We start from the raw sequence: 22,317 nt of genomic DNA, 5'->3' as shown, positions 1-22,317 counted from the left end.
TCGTGAACATAGCTGTCAGGTGTAGCTACTTATATATCTCATAAGCAGAACCAGCAGTGACGAAAACCATATTCTTGAGAAATTTCAGACTTTGTGCTCGGGTATGAGTTATTTCCTGTGTTCATGCAGAATGGGAGGAGCTTTGTACAGCATAGACAGCATGCCTGACCTACGCAAGAGGAAAGCCATCCCACTAGTCCGGGACCTGGTGAGTGAAATGCATGCCAAAATCTTCACAACGTTTTTTTTTTTTGTGCGCGCAGTAAATCACATAACTTTGTGTATGTATTTGAATATAACATTGTTGTTTTTTTCTCTCCCTGTCTTTTGCTGCCTCTGCCTCCGCACAGGCTATGGTAAGTTTGGCACAAGAACCATTTTTCCAGCCCAGAAATTAGCTCCGCCCCCTGCTGAATTACAGCAGCTCATGCACCAAATTACCAGTTAGTTAGTGATGTTCCCAGAACCATTGACCTGGAGTGAATGCACTGTTTTATGTATAATGTTGAAGTTTTTTTTAAAAGAAAAGAAATGATTCAGATTTTCTTTCTGTTTCTTTTTGTGTCTGAATGCAGTCTTTGGTTCAGAATTCTCGTAAAGCCGGAATCACATCTGCTATGGCATGTAGCACACTCAACAATGAGGAACTGGTGAGTGCTCTGTGTTTGTGTCTGTGGCCATATGTCTACAAAAAAAAACAACACACTAATCCCACTGGCACCCACTAATCTAGTTCAAAAAGCATCACAATCTGTTTTCTGTTTCCATGTCTCCTACTGCAGAAGAGTCATGTGTATAAGAAGGCCCTCCAAGCTCTGATCTACCCCATCTCCTGTACGACTCCTCACAACTTTGAGGTGTGGACAGCCACTACACCCACCTACTGTTACGAGTGTGAGGGGCTGCTGTGGGGTATCGCCCGTCAGGGCATGCGCTGCACAGAGTGCGGGGTCAAATGCCACGAAAAGTGCCAGGACCTCCTCAATGCCGACTGCCTACAGAGTGAGTGAGCATGATATGCCAATGACCTCAATACCCACATTGTGTAAACCTACATTATCTAAAAATTGTTACAGCAGAGTTTTTCTACATTTTTTTTTTAAGAAACACGGAAACTGATGGAAAAAGAAGTATGACAGACAAATGTTATTGCATCATAAAATGAAATAGCCTACAAGGTTCCAGTATGCCAATTCAGGTCATGCAACATTTGTTTACCAGGGGAAGGAGCAGCGCATATGTATGCATTTGTATATTCATAGAAATATGATTTCCTGATGAGAGAAATTGCGACACATCAATTTATTATGTAATATAGAATAAATGTTACTTGGTGAAGGCCTTACGTGGCTGTTGACATTTCTCATGCAGAAATCTGTTTAAATTCACGTACATTTGCATATATTCATTTGGCAGATACTTTTATGCAATCCCAAAATCCAATCTGAGCATTTAACTGTTGGATAATCTGATAGTAATACAGTACAAATACCACCAGACCACAAATGAGTGCAAGATCATTGTATGTATGTGTGAGAGAGAGAGAGAAAGAGAGAGAGAGAGTAAACTTGGAGTAAATTATAAGACTAACTGACAAAATTATGGATTAAATGATTGTATAAGCTTCGAGTCATCGATCATCTCAACAGGTACAACACATAAAAAAAAGAGCTCTTTTTCTCTCCACTAACATACCAGTTCATAGGCTTGGATCTGTTCAGCAAGCATGGATCTGATGTTTTAGACTCTTGGCTATGCTCTGTGTTTCAGGAGCTGCCGAGAAGAGCTCTAAGCACGGGGCAGAGGACCGCACTCAGAACATCATCATGGTCCTGAAGGACCGCATGAAGATCCGTGAACGCAACAAACCCGAGATCTTTGAGCTCATCCAGGAGGTGTTCGGTGTGGCCAAGACAACCCATGGCACCCAGATGAAGCAGATCAAGCAGAGCGTTCTCGACGGGACGTCCAAATGGTCGGCCAAGATCAGCATCACAGGTCAGAGTTCAAAGCCAGTGAATCCTGTCTGAATGTTGCTGGAGAAAAGTTTTTAGAAATACAGTACATTAAATGCATTAAGTAACATTGTATTGAAAAGAAGGTCGATGTATGTGTGTGTATGTTTGTTTCTCTCTCAGTGGTCTGTGCTCAAGGACTGCAGGCCAAGGATAAGACAGGCTCCAGTGATCCTTACGTCACGGTCCAGGTGGGCAAGACCAAGAAAAGGACCAAGACCATCTATGGCAACCTCAATCCTGTCTGGGATGAGAGTTTCCACTTGTAAGCCCTTGTCCCTCTTTTTTTTTTACTCCTAGCCTGCTTAGCACTGTCTGTCATTAAAGCCAGGTTCACTATTTAGTGTACACTGGAGAAAATTCTAATGGTGGAATCATATAACATATAGGATAAGCATAGAATGAAACATTTCAGGGCAATCACGAAGCTGAGGTACTGTTACCACCCTGAAGCTATAATCCGATAACAATGTCCAACATTTTTTTATTAAAGAATGACATTCCCTATTTTGTACATTTATAGTTACATTTAATCCTGTGGTATATCCATCTGCGACACAAGTTATCATTGTCAACAGTTTTAATACGAAACCTTTCTGCTTGTCATGTTACTGACAAAAAGGAAGAATTTTTTTAATATAAACGTGTGATTTGCCTTGCAGCCAGACTGTCTGAGCTGCTGTTGTAGAAGGTTAAACAACACTTTCTGACCAATCAGATTCAAGAGTTCATCAGTTCTGTGGTATAATACAATATAAATATAGTGAGCATATACAAACACAGAGTTTGTGTTCATGTTGCTAGCGAGTGCCACAACTCATCCGATCGCATAAAGGTGCGAGTGTGGGACGAAGACGATGACATTAAATCTCGCGTGAAACAGAGGTTCAAAAGAGAGTCTGATGACTTCTTGGGCCAGACCATCATCGAGGTCCGGACTCTCAGTGGAGAAATGGACGTGTGGTACAACTTGGGTGAGCTCTGTGTGTGTGTGTGTGTGTGTGTGTGTGTGTGTGTGTGTGTGTGTATGTGTGTGTGTCAGATTTTAATCATACTGATGAAAACTAATGAAAGCGGAAATAAGAAGGATCTCGGAATAGAGGGAGGTTGAGTTAATTTACGACCTGTCTTTTTCTCTCTCTAACTTCTCTCTCTCTCTCTTTCTCTCTCTCTTGCTCTCTCATTGCTTCTCCCCCTCCTTGCACAGACAAGCGCACAGATAAATCGGCCGTGTCTGGAGCCATCCGCATGCACATCAGTGTGGAAATTAAAGGAGAGGAGACAGTGGCTCCATACCATGTCCAGTACACCTGCCTACATGAGGTCAGCTCAGATACTGTATACTGACCAGGGTCAACTAACTGAAGATGAATGAATGTATTATAATGTGATTTTCCCCTGGATTGTAGTGAAAGCTCAATACTTCTGTGAGAGTAACTGGAAGTTAGTGGGTTTCAATGTCAACTCTGCCATATCACTTTTTTGCAACAGCCTGTGCTGTTGATGGCGACTAATCTGGAACCATTCCTTTCCTGTACACCATTAAAGAACCACGTCCTGGCTAATATCAGCACTGCGGACTCGTCCAGAGGAACCAGTGAGCCTAGCGGGCAGGACAACTGCTTATATCAAAAAACAAAACAAAAAAAAATAAGAAAGAACTGTCAGAAATAACAGCATTTCCCTCAGATGTGTTGGTAAATTATTGACTATTGACAGGATCTAACTCAAACTGAGCTTCACTTGGTTCCGCCATATTAAGAAGCATCATTATGTCACAACTTTTGAACTCTGAACTATCAGAAATGTCTATAGTAGAAAATACCATAAGCTTCATGGTGTAATAAACCCTGTTCAAACATGCCGTTATTTACTTTACAAGGAAACAGGAAGTGAGGGACCTGTGATATAGCTTCTTAATTGATTTACATGACCACGGTTTAAAATGTGTGATCGGTGTGGCATTTAAAAAGAATCAATATCAATATCAGTCCTGAGGAAAAATCAACTGTTTTAATGGAAGACTGGATAAGTGCTCAAACATGCATTCTTGTGCCATCAATCCAAGCAGAAGTTCACACCCACTGGGAGAAGTACAACAAAAACTACAAAACGTTGTCTATTATACATTCATTTCTAACAACTTCTATACATTTTTTCTGTGCGGTTGAATCTAAACCAGTGGGTTCCTTTCAGTAAAAGTGGCCGTATTGATTGAGGTTTTTCTCCAGTGTTTTATTGGCAGCATTTGTGTCTGCAGCACCTATTCCACTACACCACTGAAGAGCAGAACGGCGGCGTGGTGAAGATTCCTGACGCTAAAGGAGATGACGCCTGGAAAGTCTATTTTGAGGAGACAGCACAGGAGATCGTGGACGAGTTTGCCATGAGATACGGAGTGGAGTCCATCTACCAAGCCATGACGTAAGCTGACTAGAGAGAGAGACGGAGAGCTGATTAGAGATGTTATGAAATAGCAGTAAGGTTAATGGACTTTTTCAATGGCATCACTGACATCCATTGCATGTGGGTATTACTAGTATGCAAATTACATATCATATCATACATATCAAGTCCAGAGAGGCCTTGCGTCTTGAGATCATAAAATTAAGGTGTTTTATTAAGAAGAAAATAATTAGATCATTAGGCTTATGGATAACTATGAAGAAAAATACACGATATGGCCAAACATTTGTGGGCACCTGACCATCACACTCATATGTGAGCCTTTCCCAAGCCTTTTGCCACAAAGTTGGAAGCAGAATTGTACCGAATGTCTTTGTATGCTTTGTAGCTTTACAATTTCCATTCACTGGAACTAAGAGGCCCAAACCTGTTCCAGCATGACAATGCCCCTGTGCACAAAGCGAGCTCCATGAAGACATGGTTTGCCAAGGTTGGAGTGGAAGAACTCGAGTGTCCTGTGCAGAGCCCTGACTTCAACCCCACTGAACCCCTTTGGAATGAATTGAAACACCACCCAATTCCTGCTCACCCAACATCAGTGCCTGATCTCACTAATGCTCTTGTGGGTGAATGAACACAAATCCCCACAGCCACTCCTCAAACTCTAGTGGAAAGATTTCCCAGAAGAGTGGAGGCTATTGTAACAGCAAAGGCGGATGAAATCTGCAACTGGATGTTCAAGAAGTACATATGGGTGTGATGGTCAGCGGTCCACAAGCTTTTGACCATATAGGTACTTCCTTTCAACTTTCACCAATATGATCTCAATAAAACAACTGAAAGAATTTGTAGCATTGCCATTACTTAATTAGCATCTTGTATAACATCTCGGAAGAAATTAACAAACAACTCTATTGGAGTGCATTTTGTCATTTTCTGTAAACACTGTAGTAAACCCAATTTTTAGATGTTATACAGAGAGAATATCCATGTGCTTAAACAGATGTGTCACGCATTAATAGGTCTGTATATGTCTCACTGTTTGCTTTATGTAACAGAAATCCAAAATGTTTTAGTATAGAACATTTTCAGTATAGAACATTATCAATGCATTTGTTTGTTTTGTTACGTACTCTGACTCAACTTTTTTCTTGTATTAATGCTCAGCACTGTGTATCGTGTGTGTGTGTGTGTGTGTGTGTGTGTGTGTGTGCTGTTTCCAGGCACTTTGCATGTTTGTCATCTAAGTACATGTGTCCTGGTGTGCCAGCTGTGATGAGCACCCTGCTGGCCAACATCAATGCTTACTACGCCCACACAACGCAGTCCTCCAACAATGTCTCCGCCTCAGACCGCTTCGCCGCCTCCAACTTCGGGGTGCGTTTACCTTAGATCATTAACCCCCCCTTTTCTCCCCAATATGGTCCCCTGCTAATTGCAACCCACCAGCCTGCTCTCCCCATGATACACCTGCTACCAACGGGGAGGCTGAGAGTAACACATGAATCCAGCCAGCCACATCTGCTGCTCCTGTTACATCGGACTTGGAGGAAAGCACTGTATCTAAGATACACATGATTGGCTAGTGTCGCTTTGATTGACATGGATGCTATCTCTCACAATTATTAATGTGTATTAATGAAAAATTCTTTACGTGAATGCTCAATGTCTGCCACCTGGTGTGAACTATTTTGTAAAAGTTTGTGTGTGTATGTGTGTGTGTGTGTATGTCCTGCAGAAAGAGAGGTTTGTGAAGCTACTGGACCAACTCCATAACTCTCTGAGAATCGACCTTTCTATGTACAGGGTACTGACGCACAATACACGCTCATTTACACACTCATTAACCCTCAGTTACACTCTCGAGCCAGGCGTGTGATACACACTCCATATGTCTTGCAGAATAATTTCCCTGCTAGCAGTCCTGAGCGTCTGCAGGATCTAAAGTCAACTGTGGATCTACTCACTAGCATCACCTTCTTCAGGATGAAGGTTTGTGTTGCACCTACACGCTCACACATGATGGAAGTCTTGTATTAAAAAAAAAAAACCTCAATAAGACTGAAACAGTTAAATGTCTGCCCCACAACTGTAAATGCAGTTAATATTTAGTGCATATTTAGTGGGGAATCTAGCTGTGAAGGAAAGGCCCATATCAGATTAGTTATCTAGCTACTAATATAATATACTCCTAATATTTTAGTGTCATTATTTAAATAGCATAATTAAATATCAAGATGATCTCAAATTAGTTTCAAATTTACTCCACATATCTTCCCCTGGACAAAAGCTGCTTGTGTTTCTTTACTCAGAGCCTTTATGTAGTGTTTGATTTCCCATTTCGAAAGGTTGACCTGCATATTATTAATGCTCCATTGCATTACTGATGAAAGATGTGCATATTTTTTTGGCAGAGGCACACATGCTTTACGCTGATTGTAATGTGTTGGTTTGATGTGGGGAACTCTTTATATATCCACAAAAAAACACATATACCACAGTGCTATTGAATTCTCGATTCCGATTGGTCAGAAGCAGCTTTAACAGCTTTAAACAGGCTCCAAGTCATTTCACGAGTTTCTATTAATTTGCTCTTTCTAATGCGTTATTGTTTCTATAGCAACGGCTCATAGTGACGCATTGTTATTTAACTAAGAAAAACGTATAACCACTGATCAGTTTATTTGGCATTTTTTGATAGCAAGGACTTTGTGCTTGACAGTTTCTCAGTAACAAGCTGCATTTTTTGTATTATTTGACCTTTTACCTTGAAGAGATAGTGAGAGAATCACTGTTTATAGCTGCTATTATATAAGTGATAATAGGAACTAACTTGTTTCGCAGACGTTTGACAACATTAATCATAACTGTAAATGGATTAAAAGTAAGACGTGTTGCTTTTTAATAAAAAAATATTTATTTTATTAAAATTTGATTATTTATTTTCCTATAACAACATGCCTGTTTTGTTTTACTCCTTACTTAAATGTAAATGGAATTGAAATACTGATAATAATAATATTAAATATTGACATTGGTCTAAACAGTATAGAAAAAAAAGTAGACAGCCGTGTTACAAGGGGATAATATGAGCGTCAACCTTTTGCATCACCTCTTAAACTGAGCCCTGTTTTGGCAGTGATGAGTGTAATGTGCTACCCAAGTGTAACCTGCTACATTTATGTTTTTTTCAGACTTGAAATATGGGACAATAATGGCTCAAATGCAACGTAAAACTTGTGTGACATTTCACTTTCAGCCTGAACGTGGCTAAATGATCATTTGTTGTCCATATCACAACCATACACACAGCCTCATCTAGGTTGAGTTGTGACTGCGTCCTGGCAAAGATTCGGATGAGTTCATCAGTGCCTGTACTGTATGTGGGCCAGATGAAAGTGTCAAACATGCTTCATCGCTCATTTGCTATCTGGGTTGGACCGTGTTAGGGAAACACTCACTCTGATGATTGTCCCGTTAAACCTCCTGCTGTTCGATTGCAACCCTGTTTTTTACAGCGCTGTAGAAACAGTTACACCCCTGCTGACACACCAAATGGGATTCTAGCTCTTGCTGCCAAGGAGATTCATTGATGCAATTGTTTGTACGTCTTTGTGTGGATGATGTGTGTATATATGTATGTGTGTAGGTCCAAGAGCTGCAAAGTCCTCCTCGAGCCAGTCAGGTGGTTAAGGATTGCGTGAAGGCCTGTCTGAACTCTACATATGAGTACATCTTCAACAACTGCCATGAGCTCTACAGTCGGGAATATCAGACAGATGCGGTAAGTAGATGTGTGTGTGCTTGCATAGTACATTATTATATACATTTAAGCCCCAGCAAACCTAAAGTTACTTCCCAACTGGCTAATGTTGGTCTTGTAGGCAGAATCTGAAGAACATAGTATGAGTAATTGGTGACTTTCCAGTTCATGCATTGCATTAGTTTCATTTCTGTGTAAAATGAGTGGCCATAATCTTTGTTAAGGTTTAAGAGAAAGCATGAGATTTACCCTTCTCTTAGTTTCACAAAAATGAACCCTTTCTCACAGTACACTGGTGTTCCATTCTGCCGGCGGACATTTTCAGTCTAAACAAATGAAATTATTTTATATAATAATTTTATCGCCACAAGACTGTTATAAGATTAGTCAGGACACTGTTGGGTTTCTGTATGTAGAGTATAGTGTGACTGTGTTTTTAGTGAGCAGTGTGTTAGTGAGTAGGGCGATGGGAAAGGGGAGGGTGTGAGCCCCCTGCTGGGCGAACAATTCACACCTCTCTGCAATAACATTGGTACAGAGATAAAACAGACAGCACTAAAAACTAAAGCTTGTTTGATAGTAAACCACTGTATACAATGTCACTGCCACAATAAAGTGATAATATTTAAATCTAGTAGGCTAGATTGCAAATTCTTAAAGTCCTGAATGTCTACTTTCATATCAGCCATTAAGCACTACTGTGGAGTGTGACATCACTAATAAATTCATTGTTGAACACAGGCACCCCCAAAAACAGGCAGAAATTCCTTTTTTTTTTGGCCTCTGGGAATAGTCAAGCTCAACGTAGACACTGCATGACATTAATTATTAAATGCATCAGCACTGGATGTTTTATATGTTGAATTGAGGTGTGTAATAAAGTGTCTCTCTCCACGCTTCTTCTCTGTTCTCACCTCCTCACCGGAACCGAAAGTCATTTTTCACCAGCTTCATGCTCGGGATGTCACGGTGATTCAGCCCCAGGCATTTTTCTTGTTATTCAGGAGCAGGAGGCAGTGAACAGTGATCACCTCTCTAATGGACGTTCCTTTTTAAGATGAAATATTGATCACACCGGAGATGGCGTGGTTGTTAGAGAACAGAGCGCTTCAGTGGGCCACGGTGCTCTTTCCTTTACTCTGCTCTCTTTTTCTCTCATCTCCTTCAACCTCTACAGGAAGGGGTTTTTTTTTAACATTATGTAAGCTAAACTGCCATAAATAGCAGTGTGTGTGTATGTGTGTGTGTGTGTGTGTGTGTGTGTGTGTGTTTTCTATCTGTCCTCAGTCTAAGAGTGTTCCTCCAGACGAGCAGGGCCCCAGCATCAAGAACCTGGACTTCTGGTCCAAACTCATTACCCTTATCGTTTCCATTATAGAAGAGGACAAGAACTCTTACACACTCTGCCTCAACCAGTGAGTGTGTGTGTGTGTGTGTGTGTGTGTGTGTGTGTGTGTGTGTGTGTGTGTGCGTGTGCACATTGGCATGATTTTCTCACTTCACTTAAAGCCTATAAAAAGCACTTTTAATGCTTCATATGGTATTAGTACTGAAATTACATCTATTATGTGTTCTATACATTTATAAACAATATGCAGTCCAATGTGAGAAGCTAAAGTTGTAAAATATAATACCTGAGCTTGCTTTATACTACATTACAGCATTTGTTGAACCCTGTATTCATAAAGCATCTTATATACTTTAATACAGTGTTATGTAGCATAAACAATACTTTTATAATAAATAATAAGCCTGTATGCTCATGCAGTAGGTAGTTGTACTTATATGCATAACGTGTTGTAAAACATGAGCTTACGACTTCGTAAGGTCAACATGCACAGCAAATACTAATTGTTCATAAGAACATTGTAGCCACTCAGGCTGTAATGCACTATACAGCACTATATAACAGCGTTATGACAACATGTTTTGTTATGATGTGTTACAACCTAAGTTCTTACCTGAGCATTTTTAGAGGCTTATGCCAGGCATTATGAGATATTATGGATGCTATATAATATGTTTAAATATTTTTATGTTGCATTAGGAATACTGGATTTATATAATTTGTTGCCACAGTGCTGTTATATTATATTTTAATTTATTATAATACATTATGTGGGGGGCACAATGGCAACCCTGGTGGTACGGGAGCAGTCCCCCAGGGTTGGGGGTTCTATTCCCATCTCTGCCCTCATGAGTGGAGTTTGCATGTTCTCCCCGTGCTTCGGGGGTTTCCTCTGGGTATTCTGATTTCCACCCCAAGTCCAAAGACATGCGTTGTAGGCTGATTGGCATTTCCAAACTGTCCATAGTGTGTGAATGTGTGTGCGATTGTGCCCTGCGATGGATTGGCACCCTGTCCAGGGAGTCCTCCACCTTGTGCCCCAAGTTTCCTGGGATAGGCTCCAGGCTCCCTGCCACCCTGTGTAAGATAAGTGGTACAGAAAATGGATAGATGGACGGATGGATGGAAAATACGTTATGTAACCTACATTATGAAGCCACAAACTTTTTTATGTATTGTGCATGTAACTACAACTACTTATGAGCATTTACACCGGGCCCTTTAAGGTATTATACCACAGTGCTGTTGAATTCTCATTTCTGATTGGTCAGAAGATGTTGATTGCTTTTTTTGTAACAGCAGGTCTGACAATATGTCTGTTCATTATTTATGAGGCCGGTTGCAAATAGACTACACTACCCATAAGCACTCTCTGTGCAGGTTTCCTCAGGAGCTGAACGTTGGGAAGATCAGCGCTGAGGTTATGTGGAACATGTTCGCTCAGGATATGAAGTATGCCATGGAGGGTGAGGATCTCTGCAGTATTCTTCATTCACATCTACATGATACAAATGTGCAGAGAAGATGACAAAAAGTTAATGGCTTTGAACAGATCCAGCAGGGAAAACCTTAGGGAGAATTTCAGAACTTTTCATGGCAGCTTTTAACTCGTACTGATGAAGTAGACCAGAGCTGACTCTCCATCTGTGCTCTCTTTATCTCCGTGCTCTTCCTGAGCATGTCCTTGCTATAAGTACAATCTGTCACACAGCTCCTGGTAGACTGATGCTGTCTGTGTCTGTAGAGCACGAGAAGCACCGGCTGTGTAAGAGCGCAGATTACATGAACCTTCACTTCAAAGTCAAGTGGCTATACAACGAGTACTGCAAAGAGCTGCCATGCTTCAAAGGCTGCGTGCCCGAGTACCCTACGTAAGTACGGTTAAAACCTACTTATGCACTGTGGATACGAGCTGAAATAGTGTCTGATAGAATAGAGAGAAGTTGAGCAGTGCTGAGAGTCCTGTTAGAAATCTACCCTCTGGATCAAAAAACCCTTACAACAAGTCTGTATATAATAGTTAACTCAGTGGCGACTGGTCAATAGGGGCAGGTGGAGAAACTTCAACTTGTCCACAAATGTTAATCTTCATAAAGTCCTAATTCACAACTCCATACATTTTAAATTCTGTTGAAATATTAAATACTTTTCTTGCATGCATATACTATAGATTTATTGTATTATTATTGCACCTAGTGGTCAAAAATGTGAACTGCAATAAGATAGAGCTCCAGTAGAGCCAAGCAATAGAGGTCCAGTGAGACAGGAACCACGCTGCCCCATGGTTGCTCTATAAACATTATCAATAGAATAGAAGCAAAGTTTCAGGTTTGTTTGTGTGTTTTATGAGATGTAGGTGGGCTTTTGCTGAAACGTGGCAAGCCTGATTCACGATATTAGCTCTATAGCGTGCACTGGTACAATGGCAGCAAGAAACAAACGTGCTGTATCGCTGGGTTCCATGTTGTGTCTGGTTCCTCTCAAGGTTTTTTCCTCATGTTGTGAGCTTAATGTAGCTACGTTCCTCAGTAGCAACACCTGCTAACTATCACACTGTATGATGGATTATAAAGAACCAATTAAATGAAATCTTTAAAAATGTAATCTTTGTAAAGTAACGCATTGTTTTCTCCCTGATAAGACTGCAGTTGTGCAATTGTTCACAAATTCAAGTTGTGAGTCAAATCTATGAGTCTTTGGTTTAACTTGTATATGTCCTGGTTATCATTTGGTTTAGTCAGTATTAATAATCTCAGCCTATCTGGATATGTGCTGTCTTTAATAGGTGGTTTGAACCATTTGTGATCCTTTGGTTGGATGAAAATGAGGAAGTGTCCAAGGACTTCTTGAATGGTGCCCTGGTGAGGGATGCAAAGGACGGGGTAAATATCAAAAAAAAAAAATGCTTATACTCTCTATACTTATGTTAGTTTGGTATTTTAGATTAAACCACAGCACTGCCGAAATCTTGAATTCAGAAGGTGATTAATTGTCCATAACAGCAACTCTGATAGTAGCGTCAGTGGCACGGCAGAGATATGAATGCGCTCATTCTAATGCGATATTGTTTAGTCTAAGACAAATGTATAATTGTTGACATGGTGAAGTTTTCTGTGAGAAGTTTATTTAGCAATTTCCAGAAGGAGTTTCCAGTGTCACTGCTTTGTAACAGTCAGAGTTCAAGTTGTGAGGTAAACTTGTTTTCTGCCACTGTAAAGTATTCAAGCTTGACGTTGCAATTTGTGGTTTTCTTGATAACAAACTGCCTTTTTGTCTTATTACTTAATCCTTCCTATTAAAGTAAGGGAGCGACTGTTTATAGCTGCTACAACATAAGTGATAGCAGGAACTTTGGACATTGTTGTGGTATAAGAGGAATAAAACACTTCAGGACATGCTGTTATTGGAAAACCATCAACAAGTCAGCTCTGCTGTGGTTTATTCCTTACTTATTATAAGAATTATTATTATAAAGATTGCATAAAATGCTTTGTTGTGTGTGATTTGTGACTTCCTGATCCTTACAAGTTACAATTCATTCCTTTTCGTAGATCCAAGCAGTATTACGATTACCTTGACTCTCCCTCTCAAGGTGTTTCTACTCTTGTGGTCCCTCTGTCTCTCTCTCTCACACACACACAGTTCCAGCAGACGTCAGAGCATGCCCTGTTCTCCTGCTCGGTGGTTGACGTTTTCTCTCAGCTGAATCAGAGTTTTGAGATTATCCGGAAACTGGAGTGTCCTGACCCTCAGATTGTTGGCAACTATATGAAGAGATTTGCCAAGGTGCTTTTTAATACGTTCTTATACACTAGAGTGTGACTGTCCTGCTGTTGTATTTCTAAGAATATTGTATTTACTTGAATTGTGTCTAGCTGATGAATTGCTGTTTGCTTGCAATCAGTTAATTTCCATCTCTGTCACCTTTCTTTTTTTTATTTTATTTTATGTAAACAGACTATTGGGACTGTACTTCTGTCTTATGCTGACATCATTGCCAAGGATTTTCCCAACCACTGCAATAAGGAGAAAGTGGTACGTGTTATTACTGTTTGTATTTGTGTGTGTGTGTGTGTGTGCGTGCGTGCGTGCGTGCGCGCACGCACTTTGTGCAATTTCAGGGAAATGTGGTGTAACTGTGCTCAAGTCTGGAATAGGTATCCATATGTTTAATCGAATGGGGATGAAGTAATTAGCTGAATGCACTGCTGGGACTGAGACAAATTGTTCCCACTAGACACACACACACACCATTCAGGTCCTGCAGCTAAATGAAACTTTGATTGACTCCAAATCTGTGTGTTTAAGAGGTTAGAGTTATTTCAGTACAGCCCTAGCGATTTTGTTTGTGTGTTTTCATTCGTCTTTGAACGACTTAAATCGTTAACATCTTCTGTTTCTTTTGATCAGCCTTGCATCATCATTAATAACATCCAGCAGCTCCGGGTGCAGTTGGAGAAGATGTTTGAGGCCATGGGAGGCAAAGACGTGAGTCCTTATCCATCACTGAATATAGAGAGTCCTTATAGTTCTCATACAACATTCCAATCTTTCATAATGCCTTTACATAGCATACAAATTTCATATCAAGCCTTCATATAGTTATTATATAGTTTTTCAAACTCTCATATTCTTTTCATATGCTTCTCAGTCCTCAAAGATCCCCAGTAATATTCCTGAACCAAGAATAACTCTTTTACTCTCATTTAGCCTTCATGTGACTCTTATATAGAACACAAGTAGAACTTAAAGCCTCATGATCTCAATATAGCCCTACACACACTTCTCAGTCCTCATGTCATTCTCATAATCTTCATATCTCTCAGTTAGGATATTATTCACATAGCCCTCATATATCTTGCTCAAGCGACTCTTTTTGTTGAGTATTTGTTTGTATGATCCAAGTCCTCATGCACACAACTAGTCTCAATCAGATGCCCTGTGAACCTTTCTGGCAAGGTTTCTAAAAACAAATGTGAGATTCTTCAGACCAGGCAACGTTTTTCCAGTTTTCAACTGTCCAGCCCTGGAGCCTGTGCCCACTGTAGCCTCAGATTAATGTTCTTGGCTGACAGGAGTGGAATCCAATGTGGTTTTCTGCTGTTGTAGCCCATCTGTATTGTGTGTTCTGAGATGCTTTTCTGCTCACCACGATTGTAAAGAGTGCTTATTTGAGTTCCCAAAGCATTCCGGTGAGCTTGAACCTGTCTGGCCATTCTCTTCTGACCTCTCTCATCAACAAGGTGTTTCCACTTGCAGAATAGCCGCTCACTGGATCGCACCATTCTGAGTAAACTCCAGAGACTGTTGTCTGTCAAAATCCCAAGAGATCAGCAGTTTCTTAAATAGTCAAGCCAACCCATCTAGCACCAACAGCAACACCATGTTCAAAGTTATACATCATAATTTAGGATATATATCAAATTGTCTACAGCTATCGTTCCCCTCATCCAGTCCTTCTCAAGTCCTATCATATAGCATTGAGTTTACTTGATCTCAGCCATTGTACTAAAGCTGTATTTCCTGAGGAATGATCAGTTACACAATGTCTGTGATATGCAAGATTGCCTCTATGATTCATTTTGTTTAGCTAAATTGCTCTTAGTGAAGCAAAGGGCCCTAACTGTCCTTGTACTCGTTCACTGTGTTTAGTATAAGAAGTTGTTCCTATAGAAGACTTTTACCAGAGGTCTGCTGCCTTTCAGAGGTTGGCCCGTCTGTTCTGCTAGATTCAGATTTATCTCTTCTTTCGTCATCACTCCAATTTCCTGGTCATCAATTAAATCTTTCTGTCGTTTACCAACCTCTCTCGCATTCTCATTCATCGATCGTGCCCTCGTTCCTGAGTCACCCTACGGTAAAAACTCCCACTCATGCTGTCTCTTTGAGAAGCTCTTAGTCATTCCCTCCTCTGCAGCGAGGCCTCTCATCCACCTGTTACCCTGTGTAATTACTGCATGACAGACCATTTACCGCCCCAGTCCTCTTTACCAGCCTGCAAAAAATGTTTACGGACTATTACACAATCTCTGAGCAATCGCAGGAACTTTTTCCTAACAGTTTATTATATGCATATTAAAATAAACTACGTTTGAAGCATGTCACATACTATACTCAGGAAAAGTTACTTAATGAGTAGGACTATTTAAGGGGGGAAAAATCAATGATGGGGTGGTATGATGCTTGATTATTGATAATTTTCCAAAAGCACAACATCCTGAAGAGGTTTATTCCTCTTATACCACAGCAATTTGCCAGCGAAAATTTTATTTATTAAAGAGTGATGTCTTTTTCCACATACTTTTTATCCATTATAGTTTTGTTTCATGTTGTAGAACATCCGTGATCTTGCCATCACTAGCAGTAAGTCCCTCACCAACCTCAATTTTCTCTTATTTTTGGAGTTAATAAACCAAAAAATGCAGCTTGTCATGGTACCGAGAAACCGCAAACTCTTCCATCATAAAAATATATATATATATATATTCATGTGGAACAAAGACAAATCCTTGTGTATGCTTTTACTGTGAATATAATTGTTATCATCGCAGAATAACACATATTGTGTTGAATGTATATTAGGTAATACATTTTTCACTATGTAGCATAAAATGGATAAACATTTCTAATTCTTTCACAACTAATTGACTATTTTTGCTTATTTAAACCCGATGATATCCGGAATATTAAGGAAACTGCCTGACTTCTATGCCCGATTTGTTAATGCATCATGAGGCTTATCTTAATGGCAGTGGTTTTCACGGGATTCATCCGTGTATGGTTTGCTCTGCAGCTGAACGTGGAGGCCAGTGACTTCCTGAAGGAGCTGCAGGTCAAACTGAACAACGTGATGGACGACCTGAGCAGGATCTTTGCGGTCAGGTGGGTTAGCCATGCTAACCTAAGGCATCAAATGTTGCTATAAATGTCATTTGTAAGGGTGTACAAACTTTTGCACTTAGCTGTAGCAACTTGTATTTTTCTTCTATGTTTGAAGCGCTGTATCATATATATTTATTCCAATAATTAATAAATAATAATTAATTGTTATTTGTTCTAGTTGTCATGGTTATGACCAAACAACATTGTACAGTGACTGAGTTTTGTGTTTGTATTTGTGTGTGTATGTGTGTGTACGATTGTGTGTTGTAGTTTCCAGCCTCACATTGAGCAGAATGTGAAACAGATGGGCGACATCCTGAGCCAGGTAAAGGGCGCTAACGTTCCTGCTAATGGAAATGGCAGCCTCGCACAGGACGCTGACAACGTGCTTCAGCCCATCATGGAATTCCTGGACAGCAAGTGAGACACACACTTCATTCTCATTTCCAGAAACTTTGTTAATAGTTGTGGTGCTATGAAGCTAGTAGTTTATGTTAGTCAGGAAAAACCTACACGAAGCTGTAAAGCATTAACAAATACAAAAAGTGGTGGGGAAGTTTGCCAAAAATCAAGCTTGCATGATTCGTACTCCACCAAGTTAAATGATAATGTAGCCAGTGGTTTATATCATGGAGGAAACCTAGTCTGAGCCAGTCACAGCTAGTGGGTATACTACAGTTATTTATGATGACCCAACAAAATTGCAGAAAAATGAGTGTTTAGGATTATTGTGTTGATTGTTATATAAGTGCTGTGTATTGTAGGGAGTGATTTTGAGTAAAATTATATAGAAATGCAGTAGTAATGGAATACTAGGTTGTCTGGGATTATGTTGGGTATTTTGTATGGAGCATCAGAGTGTTTTTGCTTCAGGTCTCAGAAATGCAATTGAATTTGGTTCAAATGGGAAAAATGTAATATATATATATTCGTCCTCTCTCTCGTTTCTCTCTTTCTTTTAGTTTGACATTGTTTGCAAAGATCTGTGAGAAGACAGTGCTGAAACGGGTCCTCAAGGAGCTGTGGAAGTTGGTCATGAACACTATGGAGAAAACCATCGTTCTTCCCCCACTTACTGACCAAACAGTGAGTGTCCCTAATAGGGCTTTTCCACCAGACAGTGCAGTGCGACATAATATGGGAACAATCCCATGTTTTGTTATTTCTGTTGCCAAGTGACTCGTACCATACTTAAAGATTCGGTTTCCCTTTTTAATGGGATAACCAGGAGTTGTGAACAGAGTGGAGCTGAAATACTACAAATATTAATTAGTTAAACAGAATTATTACAGAATTGTCCCTTGAGTCTTCTCTTGAGTCTACACTTGAGGTTTCTCTTGAGTTGCCACTTGAGTCATCACTCGAGTCTTCATTTGAGGCATCGCTTGATGCTTCTCTTGATTCATCACTTGAGTCTTCATTTGAGGCATCACTTGAGGTGTCTCTGGAGTCATCACTTGTGTTGACAGTTGAGTCTTCATTTGAGGCGTCACTTTTGTTTTCATTTGAGGCATCACTTGAGATTTCTTGAGTCATCACTTGAGTCTTCATTTGAGGCATCACTTGAGGTGTCTCTAGAGTCATCACTTGTGTTGACAGCTGAGTCTTCATTTGAGGCTTCTCTTGAGTCATCATTTGAGGCATCACCTGAGTCTTCATTTGAGGCATCATCTGAGTCTTCATTTGAGGCATCACTTGAGGCTTCATTTGAGGCATCAATTGAGGTGTCTCTGGAGTCATCACCTGTGGTGTCTCTGGAGTCATCACTTGTGTTGACAGTAGAGGCTTCATTTGAGGCATCACTCGAGGCTTCTTGAGTCATCATTTGAGTCATCACTTGAGGTTTCTCGAGTCAGTTGAGTCATCACTTGAGTCTTCATTTGAGTCATCACTTGAGTCTTCATTTGAGGCATCACTTGCGGTTTCTCTGGAGTCATCACTTGTGTTGACAGTTGAGTCTCCATTTGAGGCATCACTTGATTCTTCAATTGAGGCATCACTTGAGGCTTCTTGCGTCCTCAATTGAGTCATCACTTGAGTCTTCAAACTAGCTGATCGTGTATGCTAGTAATGAGCTCCATCCTGCTGAGAGACAGAACAGTTGAGAGATTATATTGCACTGTTACTAGACGACAAACAAAAACATGATCCTGTGGGCAGAAACCGGAAAACAACTTGTGCTGCCTCCTGTATTTAATCACTAAAAGAGGAGATAGGTTTCTTGTCTAATGCAATTTAGAACTAATAATAGACCCAGACAGGGGCGGAGAGAGTGTGGTCTCTGGGAGTGTGTGAGTGTGTGAGAGAGGGTTTGGGTGTATTGGTCAGAGAGAGAAATCCATCCAGTGAAAGTGTGTAAGTATGATAACCTAGTCCTCTTTTTCAGGGCACACAGCTCATCTTCAGCGCTGCTAAAGAGCTGGGCCAGCTCTCCAAGCTAAAGGTAGACATTCAACAATTGTGTAAATAACACAACAATTAACAAACAAGTGTAATGAAAAGACATTATTATGAAACATCTGGATCGATAAACTAGGACGCAGCTGTTGATTGACTCAATAATGATTTTTTTAGGAGCACATGGTGCGAGAGGAAGCCAAGGCACTCACCCCCAAACAGTGTGCAGTTATTGAGCTGGCACTGGACACCATAAAGGTAAGAACACAGATTCCACACTCAGACCACACTCATATGTGTATTCACTATGAGGTAATGTAATGAAGATGTGTGTGTGTGTGTGTGTGTAACAGCAATACTTCCATGCTGGTGGTGTGGGCCTGAAGAAGACATTTTTGGAGAAAAGCCCAGACCTGCAGTCTCTGCGCTACGCACTTTCACTCTACACACAAGCCACGGACAAACTCATCCGCAAATTCGTCCAGTCACAGCACAATCAGGGTACAGCACTGTACACACACACACACACACACACACACACACACACACACACACACACACACAGAGCACTTCACTGTTAAACTCGCTCACAAAAAATAATTTACAGTTAGGTCCATAAGTATTTGGACAGTGACACAATTTTCGTCATTTTTCCTCTGTACATCACCACAACGGATTTGAAATGAAGCAATCAATATGTGATTGAAGTGTAGACTTTCAGCTTTAATTCAAGGGGTTTAGCAAAAATACTGCATTGCACAGGCTCAAAAATAATTGGACAACTGACTGATAAGCAGTTTCATGGCCAGGTATGGCCTGTTTTCTCATTATTTCATGACAAATTAATAAGATAAAAGGTCTGGAGTTGATTCCAAGCATTGAATTTACATTTGGTAGCTGTTCAGGGGAACTCTCAATATGCAGTCCAAAGAGGTGTGGATACAAGTGAAGGAGGCAATCATTAGGCTGAACAAAACAAAACAGACCTATCAGAGAGATAGCAGAATCTTTAGAAGTGGCCAAGTCAACAATCTGATACATATAAAGAAGGAATGCACTGGTGAGCTCAGCAACACCGAAAGGCCTGGAAGACCACGGAAGACAACTAAAGTGGATGATCGCAGAATTCTTTCCTTGGTGAAGAAAAACCCCTTCACAACATCTAGCCAAGTCAAGAACACTTTGGAGGAGGTACGTTTGTGTATCTACGTAGGTCAAAGTCTACAATTATGAAATACCTTCATGAAGGTTAATACAGTGGGTTTACCTCAAGATGCAAACCACCTGTAACATTCAAGAACAGAAAAACCAGCTTAGAAAGAACACATTATCTGTCAAACATGGTGGAGGTAGTGTTATGCCATGGGCATCTATGGCTGCCAGTGGAACTGGGTCACTGGAGTTTATTGATGATGTGACTGCTGATAGAAGTTGCAGGATGAATTCTGTAGCATTTAGAGCTATACTTTCTGCTCAGATTCAGTCAAACGCTGCAAAACTGATAGGACGGGCTTCATAGTACAGATGGTAATGACCCAAAACATTCTGTGAAAGCAACCCAAGAGTTTCTTAAGAGAAAGAAATTAAATATTCTTAAATGGCCGAGTCAGTCACCTGATCTCATCCCAACTGAGCTTGCTTTTCACTTACTGAAGACAAAACCGAAGGCAGAAAGACCCACAAACAAGCAGAAACTAAAGGCAGCTGCAGTAAAGGCCTGGCAAAGTATCTCAAGGGAGGAAATTCAGCTTTTGGTGATGTCCATGGGTTCCAGATTTCAAGCAGTCATTAACTGCAAAGGATTTGCTTCCAAGTATTACAAATAATCCTTATATTTATGCTAATTATTCTTATATTTATGTTAGAACCTGTGAAAATGGAGAGACTCTGAAAAAATGATGGTTAATGCAATATTTCTGAATGAAAGCTGAAAGTGTACACTGCAATAACATCTTGACTGCTTCATTTCACATCCATTGTGGTGGTGTACAGAGACAAAATTGTGAAAATTGTGTCACCGTCCAAATACTTATGGACCCGACTGTATATTCTAAATATAATAAATATAATAAAATCAATCCTAATAAAAGGGGGGGGGGGACTGAAGTCAGAAAGAAGTCTCTTTATATGTAAACATTTCAACAGTTAAAATATTAATTGAAATGAATTCATACATGCTGTATTTTTTTAAACACCTTTTTGTCATTAAACTCCTATAAACACTCCCCATTATTTGTTCTACTCTCTTCCTATTTTTAGTCTGTCTCCTTTCTCTTTCTCTTTGTGCCTTTAGCTTTCATCTGTCTCTGTCTATTTCTCTCTCTGTTGTTGTATAATATGCTCACTACGTCTTTCACTGTATGTCTATTGCAAACTGTCTGGCTTTTGTATTGCTGTCAACATCTTTTATGTTCAAATGTCAACATCTTGTTCAGATGCTAATGTGTTTCCATTAGTATTTGTTCTCAATCTCTCTCTCTCTCTCTCTCTCTCTCTCTCTCTCTCTCTCTCTCTCTCTCTCCGTTTCTCTTGTTCTCTTCCACTCTACTAGTTCATGGAGGTAAAGGGGTGAGGTGCACTCCTAGTGAGGATGTGTACCCAGAGAAGGGTACGTGTGTACAGGTCTCTGAACACAGAGAGCTGCTCCCTGCATGGGCATGATTTTAATCAAATATTCATATTCGTATATGCAAACGAACAGTTTGCATATTCACATACGCATGTGAGGTTATCATTAGTAAGTGGGTATTAGTGTTTTTTTCCCTCAACCTCAAAAAAAGTCTGTGTATAAACTTTCCATCAAGGCTTTCTCTTTCACTAAAAGTTCCAAGAAGTCTAATTCCATTAAAGACCTAGAACTATTTCTAGAACTATCCTTTGTTCCAAGAGTATAATCAAGAAGCGGGTCACACTTTTCAGCTGGTCCTAACCAGCAACATCAGGGTTGGCACCATCAGATGTTTGGGGGGGGCCATGTCATTTTAGTGTTATGACAACAACTAATTTTAAGTCATTTAAATACGTAGACAGTTGTTTGAGGAAGAAAATAATAGGCTACATTGCTACTGCTAACAGAACTTTGTAATGTAATTGCTGTCTATGGCTAAATGTTGATATGTTTGTACAGAAGTACAATTTGTAAAATTCTCCACAGTCGTTATTTTTTACACATTACATTATGGAACGATTTGGTCCACTGCTTCCTGTGAGTGAATTCAATAAAATATGGGAAAGTGTAGAGCTGAGAAACTCTATACCACATGAGGGTGGTGCTAATTTCAGGGCTGGAAAAAATGTAAATAGAAGCTGGAAAATGAAGAAACTGCCCAGATCCAGTGTGTGGTAATATTGTGAATCAGAATTTGTTTAAAAGATATCTTTAAAGTGATATGATGTTTATAGGTCTAGTGGCAATTTTAAACATTACAGGAAAAGTGGACCTGTTATCATAAAGCTGTGCTGCACTGCAAATGTGTTGGTGAAAAAGGCGTATAAATCCTTTGTGT

At 40.1% G+C, this 22,317-nt stretch overlaps 1 protein-coding gene across 1 annotated transcript in view; it reads left to right on the top strand.

Annotated features, from left to right (window-relative positions):
- The window catches only part of LOC128624037 (protein unc-13 homolog A), a 45,152-nt gene that overhangs the window by 19,688 nt on the left and 3,147 nt on the right, over window positions 1–22,317 (top strand). Inside the window, exons 13-39 of the mRNA XM_053651316.1 lie at window positions 130–208; window positions 351–356; window positions 576–650; window positions 783–1,002; window positions 1,771–1,998; window positions 2,139–2,280; window positions 2,820–2,989; window positions 3,223–3,338; window positions 4,276–4,439; window positions 5,645–5,798; window positions 6,160–6,228; window positions 6,324–6,413; window positions 8,071–8,205; window positions 9,472–9,599; window positions 10,913–10,998; window positions 11,277–11,403; window positions 12,318–12,414; window positions 13,175–13,318; window positions 13,490–13,567; window positions 13,943–14,020; window positions 16,326–16,414; window positions 16,685–16,834; window positions 17,377–17,500; window positions 18,801–18,857; window positions 18,989–19,069; window positions 19,165–19,312; window positions 21,363–21,419. Coding sequence (XP_053507291.1) covers window positions 130–208; window positions 351–356; window positions 576–650; window positions 783–1,002; window positions 1,771–1,998; window positions 2,139–2,280; window positions 2,820–2,989; window positions 3,223–3,338; window positions 4,276–4,439; window positions 5,645–5,798; window positions 6,160–6,228; window positions 6,324–6,413; window positions 8,071–8,205; window positions 9,472–9,599; window positions 10,913–10,998; window positions 11,277–11,403; window positions 12,318–12,414; window positions 13,175–13,318; window positions 13,490–13,567; window positions 13,943–14,020; window positions 16,326–16,414; window positions 16,685–16,834; window positions 17,377–17,500; window positions 18,801–18,857; window positions 18,989–19,069; window positions 19,165–19,312; window positions 21,363–21,419 — 3,092 coding nt within the window. The remainder of the gene's footprint in view (window positions 1–129; window positions 209–350; window positions 357–575; window positions 651–782; window positions 1,003–1,770; window positions 1,999–2,138; window positions 2,281–2,819; window positions 2,990–3,222; window positions 3,339–4,275; window positions 4,440–5,644; window positions 5,799–6,159; window positions 6,229–6,323; window positions 6,414–8,070; window positions 8,206–9,471; window positions 9,600–10,912; window positions 10,999–11,276; window positions 11,404–12,317; window positions 12,415–13,174; window positions 13,319–13,489; window positions 13,568–13,942; window positions 14,021–16,325; window positions 16,415–16,684; window positions 16,835–17,376; window positions 17,501–18,800; window positions 18,858–18,988; window positions 19,070–19,164; window positions 19,313–21,362; window positions 21,420–22,317) is intronic.

Source organism: Ictalurus furcatus, chromosome 20 (assembly GCF_023375685.1).
Source record: "Ictalurus furcatus strain D&B chromosome 20, Billie_1.0, whole genome shotgun sequence".
Classification (NCBI taxonomy): Eukaryota; Metazoa; Chordata; class Actinopteri; order Siluriformes; family Ictaluridae; genus Ictalurus; species Ictalurus furcatus.
The sequence above is the reverse complement of the archived record's forward strand: the minus strand, read 5'-3'. Positions and strand labels throughout refer to the sequence as shown.